Raw genomic sequence first — 22,519 nt, forward strand, 5'->3', positions numbered from 1 at the left:
CCCGCAAGCTTTGAAATTCTCTGCGTATTTCGAAATTCTTGAGACTCTTCCCAGCACGAATCAAAGCTATAGCTGCATCAATGGAACCCTGTTGGACAGTCTTCCTATAATTAACGTCAATTCCGATATACGTAGCAGGCCGCAACAAGCCTATGACTCCGTACAGCTTATCCAGAGGAAGAGATGATCGAGACATGAGGCCTTGTATAATCAAAGTGTATTCAGGTTCCGCCTTCCACTCATCAGTTTGAAGTTGAAATAGAATTTCAAAGATGGTTTTCAGTAGAAAAAGCGTATTCATGATGGTCCCCGAATATGCTACATCAGGTGACCATGTTGGGTCGAATGCAGTAGCTTGGACAAAATATTCGGCGAACCAAGACAAGCGCCAGAACAAGATCTCCGAGAACCCTGCTCGTACGACCGTTCGGCTAGAGCTGATAGTGAGTTCCTGGATAATCCAAACCCGAGTCCAATAATCGAGGCGAAATATTGGAAATAGCAGGACTAGTAGGCGTTCGTTGGCGGACAGCTTCCCGAGGGCGGAGGTTGGAGGGCGCTCTGCAGGATCGAACCGAGAGAGCACAGCAAGAGCCTCTCCCGACAATGTGCGGCTATCTTGGTCTTCTGGGCCATGCTCATCCGGCGATCCAGCTTCAGATGAGGCGATCCCAGTTGACGTTGGTTGTGGGTCGTCAGTTGACGAGTCATTTGTGAATGTCAATGAGCAGAGAATGAGACGGTCGATGAGGTCAAAGTAGACTTCGGTATCTACGCCTTTGAGGTCGAGGGACTGGCCGAGCCAGACCGTTGACTTGATCGCAGTGCTGAAAATCTCGTTCATTCTTTTGACCTCGGTAGCTCGCTCGTCGAGGTCATCCTGATTGATACAGATCGCATCGGCCCAGAGCATTCGTGTTCGGCCTTCCACAAAGTCTCTACCTCTCCGGAACTCTTGCAGTGCCTGATAGAGATTATCTTGAACGACTAATGGCCTGTCGTTGACGCAGATAGTGTGCTGTATGTTCGATCCATTCTCCCATGTGTAGCTGATGGTCTCGTAGTCTCCCCACACGAATCTATCAGGAGTGGTTCTGTCGTCATCTGTACATCCAGCATTCTCGCGCGAGAAATGTTCCCACTTCTCATAGAGAGTGGTAGGCGAGTAGGACCAGTCGATTGCCTTGGCTCGGAAGGCGGCATAGCCAGGGGTCCAATCTTTCAGAGATACCGTTTTCATAGTGCACACAAGAATTCCATCAGGAATGCTGTCTTCGGGCAGACCAATCTTGTCAGGCTTGTGCAAGTCTGAATGGATCGAAATGAGACGAATTTCCCGACGCGAGGCCTTCAGCGAAGTGTATACAGACGACATATTGTTCGTGATTTGGTTGACACTGGGGAACGTGTCGAGTAATGTGTTTCTGGGTTCGTGATATTAGGCAGTCACGCGTTGGAGGATCAGGCTGCACTCTTCTGTCAGATTCCGCTCTCGGCAAAATCGTGACCGATTGCATGTGTGGCTGACAAGATTCCCTTTCACTGGCTGGATACCCCTGTCCTCCCTAATGCCCCTGGAGTTCTTGCCGTCCCTACTTAACTGACTACCAACACCTCAGTGAATTGAATCTATGAATTTTGGTATCCGGACGGATCGGATAAGAGGATAGTAGTAATAATCATTTTAATAGCAACGATGAATGATAATAGTCACGACGGCGACAAGAACGACGACAATGATAACAACAATGATGATGATGACGATACCAACGACACCAACGAAGACAACGACGACGGCGACGACGACGATATTCGATAAGAATAAGAATAATGGTAACCTGAATAATAGTAGTATTTATGGCTACTACATAGATAGGAGAATCGCAGTCTGCCTGGTTAGCTGGATATATCCGCTCGCATATCAAAATTATCCTATACCAGAAGCAACAATACAGCAATCAAGCCCGACACCGGCGCCACCATGCGGATTGCAGCGTTCGTAGGAGAAGGAGTGGAAACGACCGTAGGAGACGGGTCCGTAATTGAGTTTTCGTTTATCGCGATACTCGCAGCTTGGATGCTCAGACCCGACGAGTTGAAGCAGTTGCTTTCGTTCACTGGGGCAATCTTGGACTCATCGCCTGTGAAAATGATGTCGACGCACTGATTTCCAGTTAGCAAGGCTATCCGGCATCATCTATAGCACCTGGAGAGGACGTACGCTGAAAAGAGCACCACCATGCCTCGCTGCCTGAACGACCTGTATCGTCGCCAAATCGCCCTCCTTCGGCTCCACGTTTTTCGGAAGAGGGACATGCGGCAGACAGACTGTGCCGTCGTAGGCCTCGTTCGTGGGACCGGTGAGGTGGAACATCGGAACCATGACTGTGGTGAAGTTTGATGGCACTTCACCCAAGCCGATGTTGGCGTACATGAGGGCGCTCTGGTGGCCGCTGTTGTAGCCGGGCTGGACGGCGATGGCACCGCCTTCGAGAGGCCAGTGGGTTCGGTTCTGGGTTACGTTGAGGCCGCCACCTGTTTGATGCCATGTCAGATGTCTAGACATTGGACTTGATCACGCAGGCGAAGTGTTTAGGAAAACTCACATGGATACATCCATTGCATCCCGAACGGGAACGTCTCATTTGTAATGATATTGTTCCCCCTCCATCCCGGATACGAAATTTCGACATGTGCATCTGCCAAGGATACAAATAACCCCGAAAGGGCAATGATGGATGTGAGTACGCTCTTCATGCTGATATTTCTTCAATATTTGAAAGACGTATTTCGACAGCACACTCTCTAAAAAACAGCAACGGCCCACAGGCAGAAACCACATTTATAAACAACCATCCGTCAAAGAGCCTCCTCCCCAAGATACCCCGCGGGGAATCCTTTGACGTAGCCTCTGCATGGAGGCGAAGTCAGCATCAGCACGAGCTGCCAAATATGGCTTTCCACAACTTCTTTGTGCCGACACACATGCACCGTTGGACCGAATGAAGACGGTTGGATTTAGAAAACGCACGTCAGCCCTACCGACGACCGGGCGCCGAATGGCTGAGCCGGTGGCTTACGCCGCGCGGGCTGCTTATTGGAGCTTCGGTGTTTGGGAGGGACTTGGCTGCTTCTGGACACTGCCATCCTCACAAGAGAGACTGGGCTTGATTTTGAGTTGAGGAGAATGACTTTGGTTTGAGGTTCGGGGCAATTTAGGGTTTTGATGCTACGGTCTGTTGTTCCTTCGGGCTTGGGCTGAAGACGAGCTAGACGCTGCGGATGTCCTCCGAAGGCAAGTTTGAATAACCTTCTTTCAGCTGGCCTTATTATCCCGAGAATTGTTTACAGAATGACTCGGGATTGCAGATCATGTCCATCTTCGAAAGGGACGCCGAAGTTCTATTGAAAGGCAAAAGTCCCGGAGCCGGATCGAGATAGACTCCCGCCGTTGGAATTTACCAACCCACCTCAGATGGGGATTCTCAATCTCACTTACATGCCTCATACAACGTAGAAAACTACGACTTACCAAAAGTCGACAGTCGCTAGCTGCACGAGGTAAGATCCTTATTGTCCTCCCCACCCTGACCTGCACATCTTCAACTCGCCGAACATGCCAACAATGTAAAGCAACGTCAGCGCCCACCGCAGCGCATTCCTTCCGGAACCACTTCGTCACGCTTCAAGCAAAGACAGCTGCCAATCTCAGGCTGACACAGTACACAGAGGCGGGAGGGGGCAAACGCCAAGCCCTGCAGCGGGACAGGCTCCGAATAACAGGCAAGACGGCGTCTGGCGCCGTCAGCACTAGCGCGACGCGGTGTGTAATGCATCGAGGCTGTGTCTAGGATGTAAACCAGTGTAACGTAGGAAATGCCGTTGGAGCCGTTACTCACGACGTGGGGAGCTGAAAACCATGGCTAGAAAAAATAATAGCAAAAGAAGGCAAAAGTTTGGTAGGCTAGCTGAAATATTCGGTTCTTCGGATGGCACAAGTTAAATGGGAAAAGTACCGTGCCGCTTAGCTGCCTGCAGGACGACATCGGCCGCTTGGACGTGAGATGGGATATCCCGGCTCCGGGAGATTCGAGAATGCACTACGGGTAGAGGCAGACAATGGAACATATCGCTCCTGTTTGCAACAAAGGCACTTCGTGTATGCCAAGCACTGTTTCGATTCCTTCGCAACTTAGCCTCACGATGCGGTTCTTGACTTTCGTCACCTCCATACGTTATTCTGCTGCCTCTCTCCAGTAGGAGCAGGAAACTGGGGTAACCCAAGACCTGCGCGAATCCTTCAAAGCCAGCAAAAACCACTTCCGTCCCATATTTCTCAACCATCAACAAATCATAGTGCAGACTACCATCAAAAAAATCCACGTTTGAAAAGCGGTCCTCGCAATCTCCCTCGTCGGAGCTTTTTACTGGTTAAATGGTCGCGCGGCATCACGCGAACGGCGGAGCCACACTCAACCTGAGGATGCTCAGCAGGGATGTGATGTCCTTCTGGTCGCCGACAAAAAAGGACTTTTGCAGTTCATCCCTGTCCGTATCTCTGACAGACAGCCAGACACAGCAGAATCACTGAATCAACAGAACTTTGCCAGCGCAAAAAAGCTCGCCCTTTTCGCGGCCGAACAGCTGGACCGCACCACATCGCGAAACCCACGACGCGCCCAGACCATCCTACTGGATATTTCCCACTTTTCGGGTGAGCGATAGGGGACGCGATCCATCATAGGCTGTAGAGAGAGGACGAGATACATGTGAGATACCGTCACACTGCACTGCACAGTTTTGAGATCCCAAGCGGCAAAGCAGTGAATGACAGCTGCTGCTGCTACTTCTTCTTTACCCCTTTCCCGTGCCGCTGTGCATTATCTTCCGAATAACCACCACTCCCAAATTTCTCACATCCTCGCCGTAGCTTAGCGTCCAACAGACCCCTGTCCCAGGCACAAGACAAAAGTCCAGTTCGGTCCAATTCTCGACGGGAGGTACGAATATGCTCTCTCCCGTCGACCCATCATCCCTTCGCGGACCCACGGTACCGGGCGCGGGCGATCATTGCATCGTTCGCCCGGCCAGAGCAGGCAGCAGGCACACACAGCACACTCGGCGCCAACTCAGGGGGGCAAACGAGATTGCCCGACTGTCTTGGTTGGCTTGGCTCCCTTTCCTATTCGCTTGGCCTGCCTGACGATGTCTGTATTTTTTCTGTATCCGTGGGTAGGTCGCCTAGTCAGACCCAGTGAATGATTCTCTGGGGCACTCAGTCACACACCACACCCCATCTGAGCCATATCGAATCGAGTAATCGTCGAACAAGGGTGTCTACATGAATCCAGCCGGTGACATGATATTAAAGAGCTGAACACATCCCGCCCCCCATTGTCCACCTCTTCCTGTTGTTTCTTCTCTCTCCAGCCCCAAAGCCAAGCTGCCGTATAATCCCACAAAAAGACTTTAACCAGTCTCACCAGCTTCACCCGCTCACACACCCCTTCACCACCAACACCAACACCAACCGCCACAATGCAGTCCAAGCTCCTCCTCGCCGCCACCCTCCCGGCCGCCGTCCTCGCCGTCCGCGACCTGTCCGGCACTCTCCCGCACGCCTTCCGCCGCGCCGAGGCCCAGCTCGCCGCCCGCGACGAAGCCGCCTGCCTGTCCGCCTACGCCGCGCACTCCACCGTCGTCGACGACTTCCCCGAGCTGCCCACCGCCCTCGCCACCTACACCGACGTCGACGTCCCCACCATCACCGACCCGTGCCAGTTCCCCTCCATCACCGGCTCCGCCGGCGCCCTCATCACCTCCTACTCCTCCGCCCTCCAGAGCTGGCAGGACGCCCACATCACCGAGATCCGCTCCCTCTACCAGGCCTGCTCCGACGTGCCCCAGTTCTCCAGCATCCTCGCCGAGTACGGCGACGCCATCTGCACGAGCGCGGCCGCGGTCATCACCTCCGAGGACGGCACGGCGTCGGCGTCGGCGACTGCTACGGGCTTGGTTACGGCTACGTCCAGCGGCAGCGGCGCTTCTGGTGCTACTGCGACTGGTACCGCTGGATCTTCTGCGTCCGCGTCTGGTTCTGGTGCGTCTGGCAGCGCTGCCTCGACCACCGCTGTCCCTGCCGCCGCGCCCAAGGAGACTGGCCTGTTCGTCGCCGCTGCGGCTGCTGCTGCTGGCATCGTCGGTGCCGTTATGCTCTAAGCAAGATCATGCCAAGAGCTGTTTGAAGAAGACAAGTCCACCACTGGGGTTAGGATCTTACGGTCTCCATTTTCCCACCTAGAGTTTCTCGGGAGGAGAAAATAAAAATCTTAAATTTTACCTGTAATTAATTCTTGTAACTTAACCTTAAAAACACACTTTGGGGCGTAAAATATACCCGGTCGACATTTAATCTTTATTTCAACCACATACGGAAATTCTCTGTGCTTAGACGACCTCGTGATATTCACCATGGGGCCATCACTGAGTGAACTGCGCTTCACGAATATGCAGTGGCCAAAGCTCTGAAGTTTGCTGAAGAAAGGCCTTATGTCCGTTAAAGTGCCCCCTGGAGGCCCGGGTCGATGCAACCTGAAATTGCAATGTTATGGGTCCCTTCCCTCTCGATCAGCAAACATGGGATGATCCACGCAGGCAGCAGAACGAGCGTCCCCCGGTGTCGGTGCCTACGGTTCGGATTACCTAATGTTCTCCATCAAGTTGATCCTGAAGCTTCAATAGACCAACATAGCTTCAGCTTGGCACGCGTTCGCGTCGAAGTGAGGTTGAAGCCATATTTTAGTGTGTCTTGGAACCATGAGTCAAGTTTCGGTCTGTCTTCGCTCGATTTGGGCCTCACCCTTCACCGTTGATGCAAAACCTGAAGCAGTGAACCGCGGACACATCTATCCAACAAAAGCTACATGAACTTTGTAACGCTACGTCCGCTGTGAGAATTGGAGGCAAAGAGTTGCGCTCGTAGATTGGTATCTTGATACACTTCAAACTAAAATATGTTCCCCTACTCCCCTAAAAAAACAGACCCACCGCCCCCTTTTGATGATACTCCAAAGTCAAGTCAGTTGAGGTAAGGACATCGCATCTTGAGCCAGAGCCCAAGCCAGACCCAGCATCTGCGCTGGTTGCTTACTTTGCAGCATACTATGCCCTGCCAACCCAGCCAGCGTTGATGAAAAACTCAAAAATGCGCCCACCCTTCTGCGAGTCCAGCCTACAGATCTCCTTGGCCTGCTTCTTCTTCAGTGTACCGTTGCTCTTGAGGGCCTCCTTGAGAATCTGCTCCTTGATCATCAGGTATGGCTTGGGCTGCAGCCGCACCACCTCGCAGAGCTTGGCTTCCTCAGGCGTGAGCAGGTGCAAGTCTGGTGCGGCCTCTTGTGCAAGGGTAAGGGGTGTGACGCCTGGCAGAGCCTGTGCCATGTACTTCTGCCGCGTGACGGGACCTGACGGGCCCGTTCCGTTTGCCACAATGACGGTGCCATTTGTTGAGGCCCCGTTGACGTTGCCGTTGGTTTGAGGCTCGCTTTTCGCGTCCGCGCCGTTGGTGCCATTGGATGGCGGTGCTGTCCGTATTGGCAGCTCGGGCTGGACAAGGAGTGCGGCTCCGCTTGGGGGGTCGGGCACAGCGGCCGCCTTGGACCTTTGGGCCGACGCCATGCGCTCTCTGTCCATTGAGCCCATTGGTATCGCTTTCTGTGCCCTCTGCGCCTTCTCAGTCTCGAACTTCTCTCCGCTTCGAAGGTCACCAATGCGCAGACTCCTCCATTCTTGAAGCTGGGTAATAGCCTGTCGGAGGTTGAGCTCGTCAATAAGACCCTGGCATAAGCTCTCAAAGTCGTCGTGGTTCATCATCCTTGCAAAAGGCTTGGCCTTGTTGAGCAGATCCCTCTCCTCCTTACTTCTCTTCTTTTCGACCTTTGTGTTTTCGCGGTATTCCAGCAGGTTGTGCTCAAAAATGACCTTTTTCCTGTCGACACGCTGGGTAAGGCGGCAGTTGTAGATGTCCATGACCGTCAACTTCAGCTCCATCTCCGGCTCAAGATCACCAGTTCTAGGGTTGAGGCCATCGCCTGGATCGAATTGCATGAGCTGTACCGCTTCTTCCGCCTCGTTTGCGTATTCTGTCTCGAACTCCAAACGACCAGGCATGTATCCTTGAATTTCGTGACATGCTGGTACGGAGGCGGTCGGCTTCGTCTTGGGTTGTAATGTGGGCGCATTCTTCGCGGCGTCTTTGCGCTCCTCTATCCTGCGCTTCTTCTTGGCCTGGAAGTCCTCCCTGGAGATCTCGTTTGCGAGCTCATTGTCGCCTGGACTGCAGCGTTTCGGCAGCGGAAACCTGGGCGAGTCGACGTAGACCTTCAGGTAGTGGTCCCTAATTTCGTCCTTGTGGCGGAAACCGCCAATGTGATCCGCAATGTCAGCCCATGATCCCAGGCCGTATATCTCTGCGCCCTCAAGGAGGAGAAGTTCTTCGTCGGCGCCCCAATCCCGGTCGAAGATGGGAAAGGAGTTCTGCTCGATGACGCGGTATGGATGTGATTCTGGCTTATGGTTCGAACTGGATTTGCCCTGCGAAAAGCATTGGACGCAGAGGTCGTAGTCGTTGCAGGCGGAGTGGGCGCATCTGATGCGTACCTATCGACGCAGAGGGTGGGCGTTAGCGCGAGGCGCGAGATGATGTTTGCGCCGGAGCTCGGCAGCGGGGCTGAGGGACGCGACGACGGGCAAAACAACAAAACAACATACCGTTGATGTGATGTCTACAGAGCAGATATCGCAGTGGTACTTGACACCACCCTCGCCGCCTCGTGTGACGGTCTTCTTTCTAATGACGCCCATTTCGTCCAGGGCTGCGGTGGGGACGTGGAGGCCAGCCCCTGGTAAGGCTCAGCCGGAGTCGGTCGAGTTATCGCGATGTGGAAGCGGGCATACGGTGGTTTATCGACAAGGGCTTGGTATTTTTGATGTAGAAGCGTGGTGTGCTCGATGCGGATGGGACGGTCGTCGATGGACTCGATGGATTTCGGATGGGCCGATGCGCGCTGTTGATAATCCACGTTTTCAAGGTTCGCCGTCGAAACAACGCCAGGCTCCAATGGAAAGAATCCGGGGATCTGGAGACGTGCTTGACCCGACCCGAAGTCTAGCCGCGCTTGGGCCAGGTGAGTGTGGCTGTTGAGGCTAAAGCACTAGCCACATGGTGAACCGATAGCTAAGCCACATGCTAGTCGCTATCAAAACGGCTCCGTCAGCCCCGATTCAATGTTCGGCCAACGGACCATCGCCCGGCTGTTTGCATCTGCACCCATTTCCTGCAGTGTATGTACGTTAAGATGATGGCTACCGGCGTCGTGGATTAATATGCCGACCTGGGGTTGAAGAGCTGCATAGCAGAAGACTTCACTGCTGCCAGTACAGACACCAGCCAGCAAATACCTCTCTCTCACCCATTGACCCGAGCCAGGACTGTCGCGTTCCACATGTCGTCACCCGCGGCCCCCAAAGAGTTTCTCCGCCAGTTTCCCGCCGCTAGCTCGGTCCTTCAGCGCATCGAGCCCGCCAGAACAATGGCGCGCCTCTGCGATGGTGGGGTTTCGCGGGGCAATTCTTCACTGTCCCTCCACGTCCTCTGGCGCAACATCCCCGAGGCACGAAGCGCATTTGCAGGGATCGGACGTCACCACCAGCCGCCAGAGGTGAGTTGTTTTGTGGCAGCTTCCCCGTCTGTCTCCTCGGCCGCGACCTGCCGAGGGCTGGACTTTTGTACTTAGCCAGATTGGTATGGAGAAAATAACAACGTGATTCTTCAAATAATCGTGACTGGTTCATCCTCGAGCCTTCCCTCATTTTTTCCATCTCTTGGCTGGTTGAGTGAGACCTTTGCGACTGACATTAAGACGAACCCCGCGCTGTCTTCGTCGCGGAGCTACTACCCCGCCATCTTCTCCAACATCACTGTTGTCTTTCGTGTACCGCATTATCCATCGCAATGCCTGACAAGATCCTCGACGACATTTCCCATCGTCGGTACAACCCGCTCAAGGGCACCTGGCTGCTGGTCTCCCCTCACAGGACCAAGCGCCCCTGGCAGTAAGATCACTTCGACCAGGCTACGTGATGCGACATGCGCTAAGGTGGACAGAGGTCAACAAGAGGCGCCCACTGTTACGAAGCTTCCTGAGTACGATCCAAAGGCAAGCCGTTTCAAGCTGCAGAAGAAAAGCATTTTCTGACCCTCTGCAGTGCTACCTCTGCCCCCGCAACTCGCGCGCTGTTGGCGACGCGAACCCTGACTACAAGAACACCTTCGTCTTCGTCAACGACTACAGCGCCGTCAAGGAGGACCAGGCCGAGTACAAGCCCGAGGAAGGCAGCGATGGTAGACTCCTCTCTGTTTCTTACGTGGACATCATGATTGACGATATCAGACCTCGCCGCATCCCTCCTCAAGGCTGAGGCTGCCACCGGCAAATGCTACGTCCTCACTTTCTCCGAGAAGCACCATGTTACCCTCGCAGATATGACGACCGAAGAGATCGCCCCCGTCATCGACGTCTGGACGAACATCTACGCCTCCCACCTCTCCCCCGCGAACCCCCTCTCCAAGGTCGCCGCCGCTCTCCAGCTGCCCCCTCCGACCCCCGCGAGCACTGTGCCTGCGCCCCGCGACCAGCTGCGCTTCATGCAAATTTTCGAGAACAAGGGCGCTGCTATGGGATGCTCGAACCCGCACCCTCACTGCCAGATCTGGACCACCTCCACCATGCCGGAGGAGCCCGGTACTGAGCTTGTGCAGATGGCCAAGTACCGCAGCGAGCACGCTGGGCGCCACCTGCTGGGCGACTACGTCAAGGTCGAGATGGAGAAGAAGGGGCGCACGGTCTTTGAGAACGATGCTTTCATTGTGGTGTGTCCCTGGTGGGCTGTTTGGCCATTTGAGGTCATGATTCTGCCCAAGAGGCATGTTCGCGCGCTTGTGGATTTGAGCGCAGAGGAGAGAGTCCTGTTTGCCGAGTCAATCCAGGAGGTCGCAAGGAGATACGACAACCTCTTTGAGACACATTTCCCTTACAGTAAGTGGTCTCCGTCATTGGTAGGGGAATCACGCTCACAAGACTGCAGGCTCCGGTATCCACCAGGCACCCCTCGATGCCACCGAAGAAGAGGCCGAGAACAGCTACCTCCACATGCACTTCTACCCACCTCTCCTTCGCTCTGCGACTGTCCGCAAGTTCCTTGTCGGTTACGAGCTCATGGCCGAACCGCAGCGAGACATTACTCCCGAGCAGGCCGCAGCCAAGCTTAGAGACATGGGTGGACAGCTGTATCGCAAGTCAATTTAGAAGAGAGAACTGAGGCATATGGGGGAGAGTTGAGGAGTCAGGCATCATCGGCGGCATTTTTGGAAAACCAAACATCTGAGTATTGACATGATTATTAAATTATCTCGCTAGACATTAGGGCCCTAGATCTCGTGAATCTGTTCCCCGTTTTCAGGAATGCTATATAGCGATCACTACTGATCAGACTAGCCCGAGGTAGTGGGCATCTACATGAAGAATTAGAGGGCTGCTTCCTCAGGTTCTTATCGTCCTCTGCTCAAGGAGCCTCGACGTAGAAGCTGCGAACCTGGGGCATCCAGATCAGGGCAACAGTGGCCAGCGTGAAAGGGAACGCCTGAGGAACGCCAAAAGTCATGCTCTTGAAGACGAACAGCTCGCTCGCAAAGTGGCCCAGCGCGATAACATATGTCCAGATGGCGAGATCGTACATGTGCGCGTAGTGCAGGTGGTAGGCGCAGTACAGACGGACGACACTCGTCAACAGAGTCCAGGTGCCGAAGCAGCGGGCGGCGAGCGGCGTGCCCTGGTCCAGGGTCTCCGACTCCTTTGCGCCGGCTGGTGCGGGAACGAACTTCTTCACCGAGTCCTCGGGGTTGTATTTTTCGGAGCGAGGAGGAAGGGCGGAGTTCTTGACAAATTTGCCATTGTAGACGCGGCGCGAGTAGTGGAGGGTCAGATAGTTCTGGGCCGAGTTGCCAATGGCTAGGAGGGAGAGCTACAGGCAGTACTGTATTAGCTTCGCGATGTTGCGCGTGGTGTTACAACCAGTGACATGAGACTTACGAAGAGCATGTAGTAGGGCAGAATGCCCTTCGCAGGAGGAAGCAAGTCGGCGAGAGACACCATTTTGGCTGCTCTGTAGATGTTGGAGTCAGAAGAGGTCAATTGACACCAAAACAGAGCATGAAGAAGGGATTGGAAGTAAAAGAGTGGAAAATGGCCTATCACCGTGGGATGCCGCCTTTCACATTTTCGATGGGTGCACCGGCTTCCCGCTAAGAATATTAACGTAGCTGCCAATCCTTCCCGAATACGAACCCGGGCAGCTTGTCTACCGGCAGGTCCCTGTGGCTGATGCTGTCAAGCTGTGGCTGCTCAGGACCTGTCGATTCCCGATTGGCTGAAGCTCAAGCCCCTCCAACCGTTGGGAGCTGCCGAGGCGTGGCTGGTGCTTTTCGACATGCATTTTCAAATTGCCTATCCCAACATTTTGTCTGTGCTGTCGTGTGGTCGAGCTGCACATCTCAAGGTCGCCGACGCAATCCTGTCAGCTCTGGCCTCTTCTTCCCCGCACAACCATCTTCGCGCACCAGACTGCTCGAATATCTCGAAGATGCAGGGAATCACAGATTATATCGGCCAGCTGCCGCAGCCGGTCCAGCTCGTCCTGGCCAGCGTCGGCGCTCTCTTCCTCGCCAACAAGGCCCTCGCTTATGTCAAGTTCCTGCTCGGCGTCTTCGTCCTTAGCGGCAGCAACGTATGCAGACCCCTCCACTCTTCTACTTCTAGGGCATTACTGACAGCAACTTGAACAGCTTCGGAAGTATGGCAAGCCCGGCACCTGGGCAGTCGTGACCGGTGCCTCCGACGGCCTAGGCAAGGAATACGCCTACCAGCTCGCCAGCAAGGGCTTCAACCTCGTCTTGGTCTCCCGAACCCAATCCAAGCTCGAGACCCTCGCTCACGAGCTTGAGGCCAAGTTCTCCGGCAAGGTCCAGGTCAAGGTCCTCGCCATGGACTACGCCCGCGACGACAGCGCCGACTACGACCGCCTCGCCCAGCTGATCACTGGCCTCGACGTCGGCATCCTCGTGAACAACGTCGGCCAGTCCCACAGCATCCCTGTCCCCTTCGTCGAGACCGCCCGCGAGGAGCTCCAGAACATCGTCACCATCAACTGCCTCGGCACCCTCAAGACCACCCAGGTCGTCGCCCCCATCATGCAGAAGCGCAAGTCCGGCCTCATCCTCACCATGGGCTCTTTTGCCGGCTGGATCCCCACGCCCTACCTGGCTACGTACTCCGGTTCTAAGGCCTTCCTGCAGCACTGGAGCAGCTCTCTCGCCACCGAACTCAAGTCAGACGGCATCGACGTGCAGCTTGTCGTCAGCTACCTCGTGACGACCGCCATGAGCAAGGTCCGCAAGACGAGCGTTGCGATCCCCAACCCCAAGAACTTTGTCCGTGCGGCACTCGGCAAGGTCGGCACTGGCATCTACCAGAACTTTGCGTACACCTACACGCCGTGGTGGACGCATGCTCTGATGCTGTGGATTGTTGAGAACACTATTGGCGTCGCCCACGAGTGGGCTCTGGCCGTCAACATGAAGATGCACGCTGATATCCGCACCCGTGCCCTTAGGAAGGCGGCTCGTGAGGCCAAGAAGGCCTAAGAAAGCCGCGAATAGACTTAGATGACTCTTCCATGTTGCAAGAGGGAGGAAGAAGCAAAACGTGAGGAGAAATGCTGGACATGAGGAATGAAAGCTGGAAGAAGATGATTGGTGCATGAGCTTGGACGCATGCGGAATGCTTCAGGGGAAAGCTGCGAGTGGGAGTCGTGACGGTGGCACTGCCCGGTCGGGATGCTGCATACGAAGGCTACGGATATATAAAAGTTCTACATAATTAATTCTGTCATCTAATCATGTCGCGTATGATATCTGCAGTGAACATTGAATGAAAGCTTGAATCAAGTGTGAAGCTCCTGCCAAAACGTCAGGTTCAGCCTTGTGTCCTGATTGGGCCTAGCGTGGGACCACCGGGCTCCTCCAGGCGCGAAAATTCCAAGTGCAGGCCCAGCCTCTCGTCGAGCTCCTCCAGAAATTGTTTACTGCACTTCACCTTTTCCACACCGAGAGCTCCCGCAGCTCGTAATCTTGTCTTTGTCGGGCTTGAGCTGCACAAGCTTCGAAAAGCATCATCCAGCGTCGATTTCTTCCCGAAAGCCTTCAATTGAACGGTCTGCGACTGCCCGTTGATGATTCAATAGCGCGACCTCCTTCCGCCTACTGGCCGCATCTTTGCGACGCGTTTGCCCGCCGAACCAGCACCCTTCCGTCGAGCTTCGAACCGAATCCCGACGACGATGTCATACCCTCAGCTGACGCCGGCGCGACCGGTGCCCGGCGCCTTTTTAAACACGCCAGCAGCTTCACGATTTGCAGGCAACGACAACGAGCCCGTCAGACGGCGCCTGTTTTTGGACGGTGACGGAGCCCAGGGAAGCACAACGACTGGAACCAGCGGCGCCCTGGTGGGAGGATCGAGCTTCGCCCCTGCGACGGTCTCTTCGGTCGGTACGAGTGGCGGACTGGTCTCGACGTCGCAAACTCCCCAGCAAAACCTGCCGCCGGTCACAAGAGCTGCGCAGGCGGTCAACCAATTCTTGCAGGCCGATGAGAACTACCCGGAACTGGATTTGTACTGTAGGCGTACGTCCTCTCCCCTTCCACCGCCCTTTCCCCCCTCGATGGCACATCTGACCCCCAAACAGCAGGCGCATCCTCCGAGTATGACTACAGCTCGCTCGATTCGGCGTGGGCCCCCTTCCACAAGACGCAGATGTACCCCATCCCGAACCAGGTCTTCAGCCACTACAACACCGGCCAGTTGCAGACGTTGATGGGCTTGTTCGCGGAGATCAACCACGCATGGGTTGTGATCGACAACTCGCTCTTCCTCTGGGACTACACACACCCTGACCCTGAGCTCATCGGCTTCGAGGACCAGCCTCACACGATCCACGCAGTCGCCCTGGTGTCCCCGAAGCCCGGCATCTTCGTCAACTCCATCACCCACATCCTTGTCGTCGCGACTTCGTCCGAGATGATTCTCCTCGGTCTTTCTGCCGAACCGACCCCCTCCGGAACGAAGACGGTTTCGCTCTACAGCACGAAGTTGAACCTCCCGCTGCGAGGCACCGATGTCCGAGTCATTGCTGGCACTGCGGACGGTCGCATCTTCTTCGGCGGAAGCAACGATACCGATATTCACGAGCTGTACTACCAGCAGGAGGAGAAGTGGTTCTCGAACAGATGCGGCAAGATCAACCACACCAACCCCGGTTGGTCGTCTGTGGTCACCCTTCAGAGTGGCTTCTGGCAGCACAAGTCTCCCGAGGGCCTTCAGAGCATCGTCATTGACGACTCGCGGAAACTGGTCTACACTCTGTCCACCAGGTCTACCATTCGAACGTACCACATGGACGGGCCTAACAAGCTCACCAAGGTTATCGAAAAGGAGAGAAACGCGTGTCTACGTGACATTACCCACATGATCACCCAGTCGCCCTTGCTCAACGAGCGCACAACGATCGTCTCGATTAGTGCTATCCCCTCCCGAGAGGCCTCAAAGTTGCATCTTATGGCACTCACCAACACCGGATGCCGGTTGTTCCTCAGCGCCACAAGCTCTGCTTCCTACATGATTGGTGGCGTGTCTTCTAATACCCCCCCTCAAAGCATGCAGGTTCAGTATATCAAGTTCCCTCCGGCGGAAAACCCTGCCCGCGCCAGCACGAATACTGCCGGCGAGACAATAATCGATTTCTCCTCAAAAGCCCTGGCAATGAGCAGACTCGGTGCTCGTTTCGCTCCAGGATACTTCCTCGACTTCGTCGTCAAGGAGTCCGAGCCCAACAACGACCAGCTTTTCGTTTCTGCCCCCGAGACCGGCCGCATCAAGACCAACGCATCATCTCAACAACTCAAGTACTACGAACACGGCAACTGGATCGATATTGGAAGTAGAGCTGAAGATGTAGGTTTGGTAACGAAGCCATTTGCTGCTGCGAACCAACCCATTGGTTTTGGAAACGAGCTCGCTGTTCAGTTTGATGAGCCTTCGACCGAGTTTGCCATTCTCACGAATACCGGTGTCCACATCATCCGCCGCCGCCGACTGGTCGACACTTTCGCTTCTGCCATCCGCGGTGCCGTAGGCGATGAGGGGTTGGAACTGGAGACGCGCAAGTTCATTCAGCGATATGGCCGGGTAGAGACAATCTCCTGTGCTCTGGCGGTAGCTTGCGGACACGGTGGCGATGCTCGACCTGGAGCCGCTCGCGCTATGGACCAGGCCACGGAAGATCGCGCTCGTACTGTTTTCGTTGACTACGGTGGGCAGCCCTCAATCACCGAGACCGACGGCACACAACTCAACACCACCTCCGTCCGCCTTTCTCCTAGGCATGACGCCCTCTGTGTGTACATCACTCGCCTGATCCGAACCTTGTGGAAGAACCATGTGGTTGTCCCTGCCGTGAGCCCCACCGGAGGCGTCACAATCGGATCAAGAGTGCCTCTTGCCAAGCTTTTGTCGATTCAAGAGCAGCTTGAGCGCCTTCGCAGATTCCTCGAGGCTAACAAGAGCTTCATCCAAGGCCTATCTGGCCCCTCTGATCTCCAAAGAGTGGCGAGCAAACAAGAGGAGGTTGCCCTCCAGGCCGAGCACCAGGCTCTGCACGCGCTCCAGAAGCTGATGGAGAGCATTTCAGAAGGCATTTCTTTCGTTTCAATGTTGTTCGACGAGCGGGTCAGCGACATCTTCACCAGACTTGACGCCCAAGCGCAACAAGAACTGAAGGAACTCACATACGAGAAGCTGTTTTCGCAGGCTCCTGGAAAGGAGCTGGCCAAGCTGCTTGTCAAGTCGATTGTCAACCGCAACATCGAGAGCGGTTCCAACGTGGAGACTGTGGCTGATGCCCTGCGTAGGAGATGCGGCAGCTTCTGCAGCCCTGATGATGTTGTCATTTTCAAGGCCCAAGAGCAGTTGAAGAGAGCATCCGAGCAGCCTTTGAACAGCAACCCGTCACGCACACTGCTGCATGAGAGTTTGAGGCTTTTCGAGCGCGTCGCCAACGCCCTTTCCTTCGCCAACCTGCACAACGCTGTGGCTCAGTACATTGAGCTGAAATACTATGCAGGCGCAATCCAGCTTTGCCTGGTCGTCGCCCGCGAGAAGGACAGAGGCAACAGCGCCCTTTCCTGGGTCCACGACGGCAAGCCTCCAAACGACCCTCGGGCTAATGCCTTCTCGGAACGTAGAAAGTGCTACGAGTTGATTCACGAGGCTCTGCAGCACTTGGATGCCGCCTCAAGTAGGGAGCCGGAGACGATCGATGGCAGGTTGACACTGATTGGCACCAAACGCCTGGAGGCATACAGTGTGGTGAACGATTCGGATGATGAGGTCTTCCACTTTGACCTCTATGAGTGGTACATCGAACAGGGTTGGACCGACAGAATTCTGGCCATCGAGTCACCTCACGTTATCACATACCTCCAGAGCCTCGCCAGGTCTAATGTTGGACACGCCGAGCTTCTCTGCAAGTTCTACACTCAGCGTGAGAGATACTTCGAGGCAGCCCAGGTCCAGGCCGACCTCGCCAACTCCGACTTCGACCTTGGTATCAAGGAGCGCATTGTTCTTCTCAGCAAAGCCAAGGGCAACGCCAGTGTCGCCACTGCCGGCATCGGCAGGCAACAACAGCAGGTCCTGGCCCACGAGGTCAGCGAGCTCCTCGACATCGCCAACATCCAGGACGATTTGCTCGAGAGGCTCAAGGCCGACAGCCGAATTGCACCGGAGCGTAAGGCGGAGATTCAAGAGGCTCTCGACGGTCAGATATTGTCGCTGTCAGATGTAAGTCGCCTCCTGAAGTGCTCAATGACAAAGCTAATTCGCTTCAGCTCTTCAACCAATACGCCGACCAAGCAAATTACTACGACCTGTGTCTTTTGATCTACCACAGCGCCGACTACCGCAACCCTAGCACAATCTCCCAAACGTGGGTCAGCCTAATTGAGCAAATCCACCAAGAGGCCGTCGACCGCATGGAGGAGGCTGGCCCCGGCATTCCTGTCCTGCCGTCGCCGTACGAGTCTGTGTCTGTCAAGGTGCAGAACATCGCCCACCGCACATCACTCGACAGCTTCATCTTCCCTGTGCCAGTCCTCCTTCCCGAAGTCTGCCGCTACGCCGTTGAGTACCACCAGGATGCTGAGATTGGTGCCGACCCCACATGGCCGGTCCAGCTCTTCATCAGCCTGGGTGTCTCCCACGACATGGTTACTCGCGTTCTCGAGAGCGTCTTCGACACACAGGACTACGGCTTCAGCGGCAACAACCGTAACCGCATTATCGAGCTCATTGTCTTCGCAGTCGATGTCTGGCAACGCGAGGTGAAGCGTCGCGGCGGCGCCTCTCTGAAGGGTGACGGTGCTATCGGTGCCTGGGTTAAGGATCTGCTGAGCAGATGCGAATCGTCCTTGCCGCCTGCGGGCCACGGCTCGAACCCTGGCGGTGCGGATTTGGCGGAGGTGCGCAGACGTCTGCGTGCTGTCAGGAGGGAAGTTGATGGTCTCGTGGAGAGGGGGCCGTCGGGAAGCTTGCGCTTCATGTAATGTCTGAACAACGTTCTAATGATCCGGGTGAATGCAATAAGGCAGGAGAGAAGGATGGTCGAGGAAGAAAGAATACAAGATAAACTAGGAGACTGATAACAGAAAGCGCGCTGCTCTCGTCTCGAGCGATTCCGCCAGTCAGGGGAAGGAGGAGAAAGATAAATCATGTACAAAGAGTTCGACCGAAAAAAACCGCGTGTATTTTTGCCCAGGGTGTGTTGGGGTTTAGGCCGCGCGCGGCTTGGGACTTGGCGATGTAGGCTTAGGTTTTTGAATGACTACATTTAGTTGGTGTTCTTTTTTCTTAATGGGTTGGGTTCCTGAGATGCGGTAGCTGGATTTGGTGAGTGATTTGAGTGGCAGTCAACCACCAGACAATAAGGCGTCATCTATGTTCACTTGGCGATCGTGACGTGCTTATCGTCCAATGTTTCTGTACAGTTGTCAAATTTGATTGATCGGCTGACGATATGGACCGTATTCATTACTTGAGATAACCACAGCCACTGGATGTTCTCGATGCGCAGTAGGATGACAGAGACAAGAAGGACAACACAGACGACAAGGGCGACAGACGAGATAGACGAGCATGACTATGCATGCACAATGACATGCTGCCAAGTCGCAAAGTATTCTCCTTTTGCCGAGCAGCGGCTTGGCATGTAGTACCCAGAAGCTTTTCTACTGGATCATGTAACATGGCACTTATTGACCTCTGCGTCGTTGATACGTGCTGATGTGAGACAAGGCATTTTGATTCCACAGCGGCTGAGGCGGGCTACGGCCGGAAGGTAGGGTAAGGTGAGGCAACCACCAACAACGACCCCGAGATTAGTGTGGGGAGCCTAATCGATTCAGCTGACAATTTTGTGCCAACCAACAGTTGCAAATTCAACCTCATCGAGCTGAACATTGACGTTGACGCTGATCTCATCCAGCCTTGTGAGGGCCTTTCTTCGTTGGCGTGAAGTTCGTATTGTACTCTCTTCTATCGGGTCTATCGGCGACAAAGACAAGCTGCAATGATACTCAATAGAATTGACGACAGACCGGAAACTCCTGCGCGGGGAACCTCTCAGGATGTCTCCAAAATACCATCCGGCTATAAGCTGCTGGCTCCAAAGCCACATCAACGTATTACACCGAACCTTAGCCTCCGCCCCTCGCAGTCGCCCGAGTCCTCAGGTCAAGCTGAGCCACGGCGGCCGCAGACACGACAAGAATGGGACGCCGTGAAAGACATCATCAGGCAACTTTACCTAGTTGAGAACTTCACGCTTGAGGAGGTTGCGAACGCCATGCTCAGGGAGCACTCCTTTGCGGCTACGTATGTGGTTCCCTCGATTGCAGCACTTGATCGTATCTCATCTCACACATCCAGGTACCTTTCAAGACTGGCTGACGCTGACGTTGGACTGCAGTAAAAGGATGTATAAGCGGCAGTTCAAAAGATGGGACTGGAAAAAGTACAACACCCAATCGGTTCAGGAAAGTAAGGAAACAGGCCGAGCTATTGAAATGTCACAAGGTCAGACAACATGTCGACGACCGATGCGCAGTAAAAGAAGCATCAACATAGAGTCTGCTTGGGCTATCAGGAGACGCAGTTCGGCAAGAGTACCAACCGCTAGTGTCACGCCATCTACCAAATTAACCTGCGCGAACGGAGATGACAAAAAAACTCTGCAGCTCTTCACTAGCCTTAGAGATCTTATTCATGGCACGTTCCGGCGCGATAACGCAGGATGGTCGAGCGAGAACCTCAGATTCACCGGGCTTCCGACTACCGGAAGGCTCCTGGTGTCCCAGATGGACCAAGCCATCCGCCTGTTCGAAAGCAAGCACCACAAGCAAGGTGGCATAATGTTGCGGGAAACCTTTCGAAGTTTGGAGGGTATCATGGGAAGAGATGCTATTGAGATATACCATGTTGTTCTGCTGTATATCCCGTTTTATCTTCCCGGTAGATACAAGGATGTCACACGGGCTTGGCTGCACTTCACTTCCCAAATGCTAAATCTCAAGAAGAGACATAATCCGATCTCTCAGTTGGCAAAGCTTTTGTATTCGATTCAATTGAATGATACAGAGCACCTGGCCCCGGCTCTTGAGAGGTTGCATAGCATCACTGCGGACACATATACCGAGCTTCGTGGGACGAAAGACCTCTCTACACTTCTAGCTACAATCGAGCTTCTACTTGTGAAGGGATGCTCGAATACGTCGCAGGAATCCACAACCGTCATTCAAAAGCTCGGGAGCTTGGTCGAGGAGGCGGCGGGTCGGTTTGGAGAAACGTCAGAGACGACCATTGGTATCGAAGCGTGCCAGATCACGGCCGCAGCACGATTATTGGTAGCCCCCACAGATCCGGAAATCATTGAGCTGTGCAAAGAGCATGTTGGGCGAGTCAGTGCTGCAGAGAAAACATCCATCTCGAGACATGGTGATTGTGGTGCAGATTCGGGATATTTTGTTGGGAGAAGTCGTGGTCATGAAGGTTGCGTTCACTGCGGAGGGTTGGAATCAAAGAAAACATATTCGAAGGACCTTGACAGGGCGCTTGAGGTGGCAAATGAGCAAGCTGGGGCTTTAAGCAGCGTGGACTCGCCCGATCGTACTTCGCGGCGGAATCGATTGTTTTGGAGAGAAATACTACGCTCTTTAGGACGGGTGGAAGAAGCGACGGAAGTTTGGAGGGGGTCTTTCTCTCGGCACGCTAACGTTGACGTCGAAGAGGAATCAACCACGCTGAAGCGAGGTGAGAAGTCAAAAGATGTTGTTTAGTTCAGAGGACGTGAGTTAGACGTATTTTCCTGGCGACTTATCTTGTCATGCATGACGGCGACGAAAATAGTCGCAACGAAGACGACAAAAATAGTACAAGAGCGTAGATCAATACGTATGTAGACCTGTGTTTCGGATAATTGACAGTTGTATTATCTAGCTTGTAATGGTAGGGTTCTGCCCGTTAACCTGAAAGTATTTGCCGGGCTAATAGCGAGCGGTTCTACTACCCGAGTGGGTGGCAGGCATGAGACAATTGGGGTCAACAACGACAACGATGTCGACAATGACAGGAGCAGGGACGACAGAATTAATCAAGTTTTAACATAAACCAAATCATTAGACTCAATACAATAACTCTTTGTCCGGAGAACAAGCCTCATCGCGAGACTCTCCGCATGGAACAGCGCAGAATGAAATATCTACGGTTTAAAGATCTTGGAAGACGGATGATTGTCGAGATCGATGAATGGATGGTTCGTCCCGTCTGGACTATGAGCCTGGCAGGTGTTGCCATATAACTGACTTGTCCAGAAAATGAGAGCCAGTCTCAGAAGTATATTTGGCTTAGGTACTTTATCCATCTAAGCCATGAGCACCTTGAATCTTTGTTGGATTTCTGTGCTCTGTCAAATCATGACAGGTGGTCCGCCTAACATTTCACGTAATACAAGGCACACCAGCTTGCCTTACCTTAGACTCATGCGAGGGCTTTTTGACACGAAACCATCTCAGCGAATGCACCACAAATGCAGTGCTGCCCGAGCATATCTACTGATTGGGGGTAGCAGCTTCATTGTCTCACTTAGTTGGCCCAGTGTTACGACCCGTTATGCAGGATAACAGTTAACCGACCCACTTGGGCATCGAGCGGCTAGGACAGGACATTTGTATTGCAGGATCACGGGAACAACAGGGACTCGCTCGGAAACGGAAGAACTATGGTACAAGTCACGT

General features: G+C 54.2%; 8 protein-coding genes across 8 annotated transcripts; 4 read left to right on the forward strand and 4 right to left on the reverse strand.

Moving 5' to 3' along the window:
• Positions 1 to 507: 507 nt before the first annotated feature.
• On the reverse strand, positions 508 to 1,375 carry COL26b_010825 (uncharacterized protein; the record flags this gene model as incomplete). Its single annotated transcript, XM_053183511.1, has 2 exons — positions 508 to 532; positions 576 to 1,375. 2 exons carry the CDS (start codon positions 1,373 to 1,375, stop codon positions 508 to 510), a joined length of 825 nt encoding a protein of 274 aa, XP_053032577.1.
• A 557-nt stretch (positions 1,376 to 1,932) lies between these two features.
• Positions 1,933 to 2,625, reverse strand: COL26b_010826 (uncharacterized protein; the record flags this gene model as incomplete). The annotated part of the gene is made up of 3 exons (XM_053183512.1): positions 1,933 to 2,163; positions 2,222 to 2,535; positions 2,607 to 2,625. The coding sequence occupies 3 exons, from the start codon at positions 2,623 to 2,625 to the stop codon at positions 1,933 to 1,935; spliced, it is 564 nt and encodes a 187-aa protein (XP_053032578.1).
• A 2,913-nt stretch (positions 2,626 to 5,538) lies between these two features.
• Positions 5,539 to 6,219, forward strand: COL26b_010827 (uncharacterized protein; the record flags this gene model as incomplete). Its single annotated transcript, XM_053183513.1, has 1 exon — positions 5,539 to 6,219. The coding sequence occupies one exon, from the start codon at positions 5,539 to 5,541 to the stop codon at positions 6,217 to 6,219; it is 681 nt and encodes a 226-aa protein (XP_053032579.1).
• A 942-nt stretch (positions 6,220 to 7,161) lies between these two features.
• COL26b_010828 (uncharacterized protein) lies at positions 7,162 to 8,862 on the reverse strand (the record flags this gene model as incomplete). Its single annotated transcript, XM_053183514.1, has 2 exons — positions 7,162 to 8,658; positions 8,770 to 8,862. 2 exons carry the CDS (start codon positions 8,860 to 8,862, stop codon positions 7,162 to 7,164), a joined length of 1,590 nt encoding a protein of 529 aa, XP_053032580.1.
• Positions 8,863 to 10,012: 1,150 nt separating this feature from the next.
• On the forward strand, positions 10,013 to 11,366 carry GAL7 (galactose-1-phosphate uridyl transferase; the record flags this gene model as incomplete). The annotated part of the gene is made up of 5 exons (XM_053183515.1): positions 10,013 to 10,113; positions 10,166 to 10,187; positions 10,267 to 10,402; positions 10,452 to 11,096; positions 11,146 to 11,366. 5 exons carry the CDS (start codon positions 10,013 to 10,015, stop codon positions 11,364 to 11,366), a joined length of 1,125 nt encoding a protein of 374 aa, XP_053032581.1.
• A 256-nt stretch (positions 11,367 to 11,622) lies between these two features.
• COL26b_010830 (uncharacterized protein) lies at positions 11,623 to 12,212 on the reverse strand (the record flags this gene model as incomplete). The annotated part of the gene is made up of 2 exons (XM_053183516.1): positions 11,623 to 12,081; positions 12,150 to 12,212. 2 exons carry the CDS (start codon positions 12,210 to 12,212, stop codon positions 11,623 to 11,625), a joined length of 522 nt encoding a protein of 173 aa, XP_053032582.1.
• A 487-nt stretch (positions 12,213 to 12,699) lies between these two features.
• COL26b_010831 (uncharacterized protein) lies at positions 12,700 to 13,759 on the forward strand (the record flags this gene model as incomplete). Its single annotated transcript, XM_053183517.1, has 2 exons — positions 12,700 to 12,843; positions 12,902 to 13,759. 2 exons carry the CDS (start codon positions 12,700 to 12,702, stop codon positions 13,757 to 13,759), a joined length of 1,002 nt encoding a protein of 333 aa, XP_053032583.1.
• Positions 13,760 to 14,454: 695 nt separating this feature from the next.
• COL26b_010832 (uncharacterized protein) lies at positions 14,455 to 18,775 on the forward strand (the record flags this gene model as incomplete). The annotated part of the gene is made up of 3 exons (XM_053183518.1): positions 14,455 to 14,800; positions 14,863 to 18,014; positions 18,062 to 18,775. 3 exons carry the CDS (start codon positions 14,455 to 14,457, stop codon positions 18,773 to 18,775), a joined length of 4,212 nt encoding a protein of 1,403 aa, XP_053032584.1.
• Between the last annotated feature and the right edge of the window lie 3,744 nt (positions 18,776 to 22,519).

Source organism: Colletotrichum chrysophilum, assembly GCF_026319265.1.
Source record: "Colletotrichum chrysophilum strain AFK26 chromosome Unknown scaffold_121, whole genome shotgun sequence".
Taxonomy (NCBI): Eukaryota; Fungi; Ascomycota; class Sordariomycetes; order Glomerellales; family Glomerellaceae; genus Colletotrichum; species Colletotrichum chrysophilum.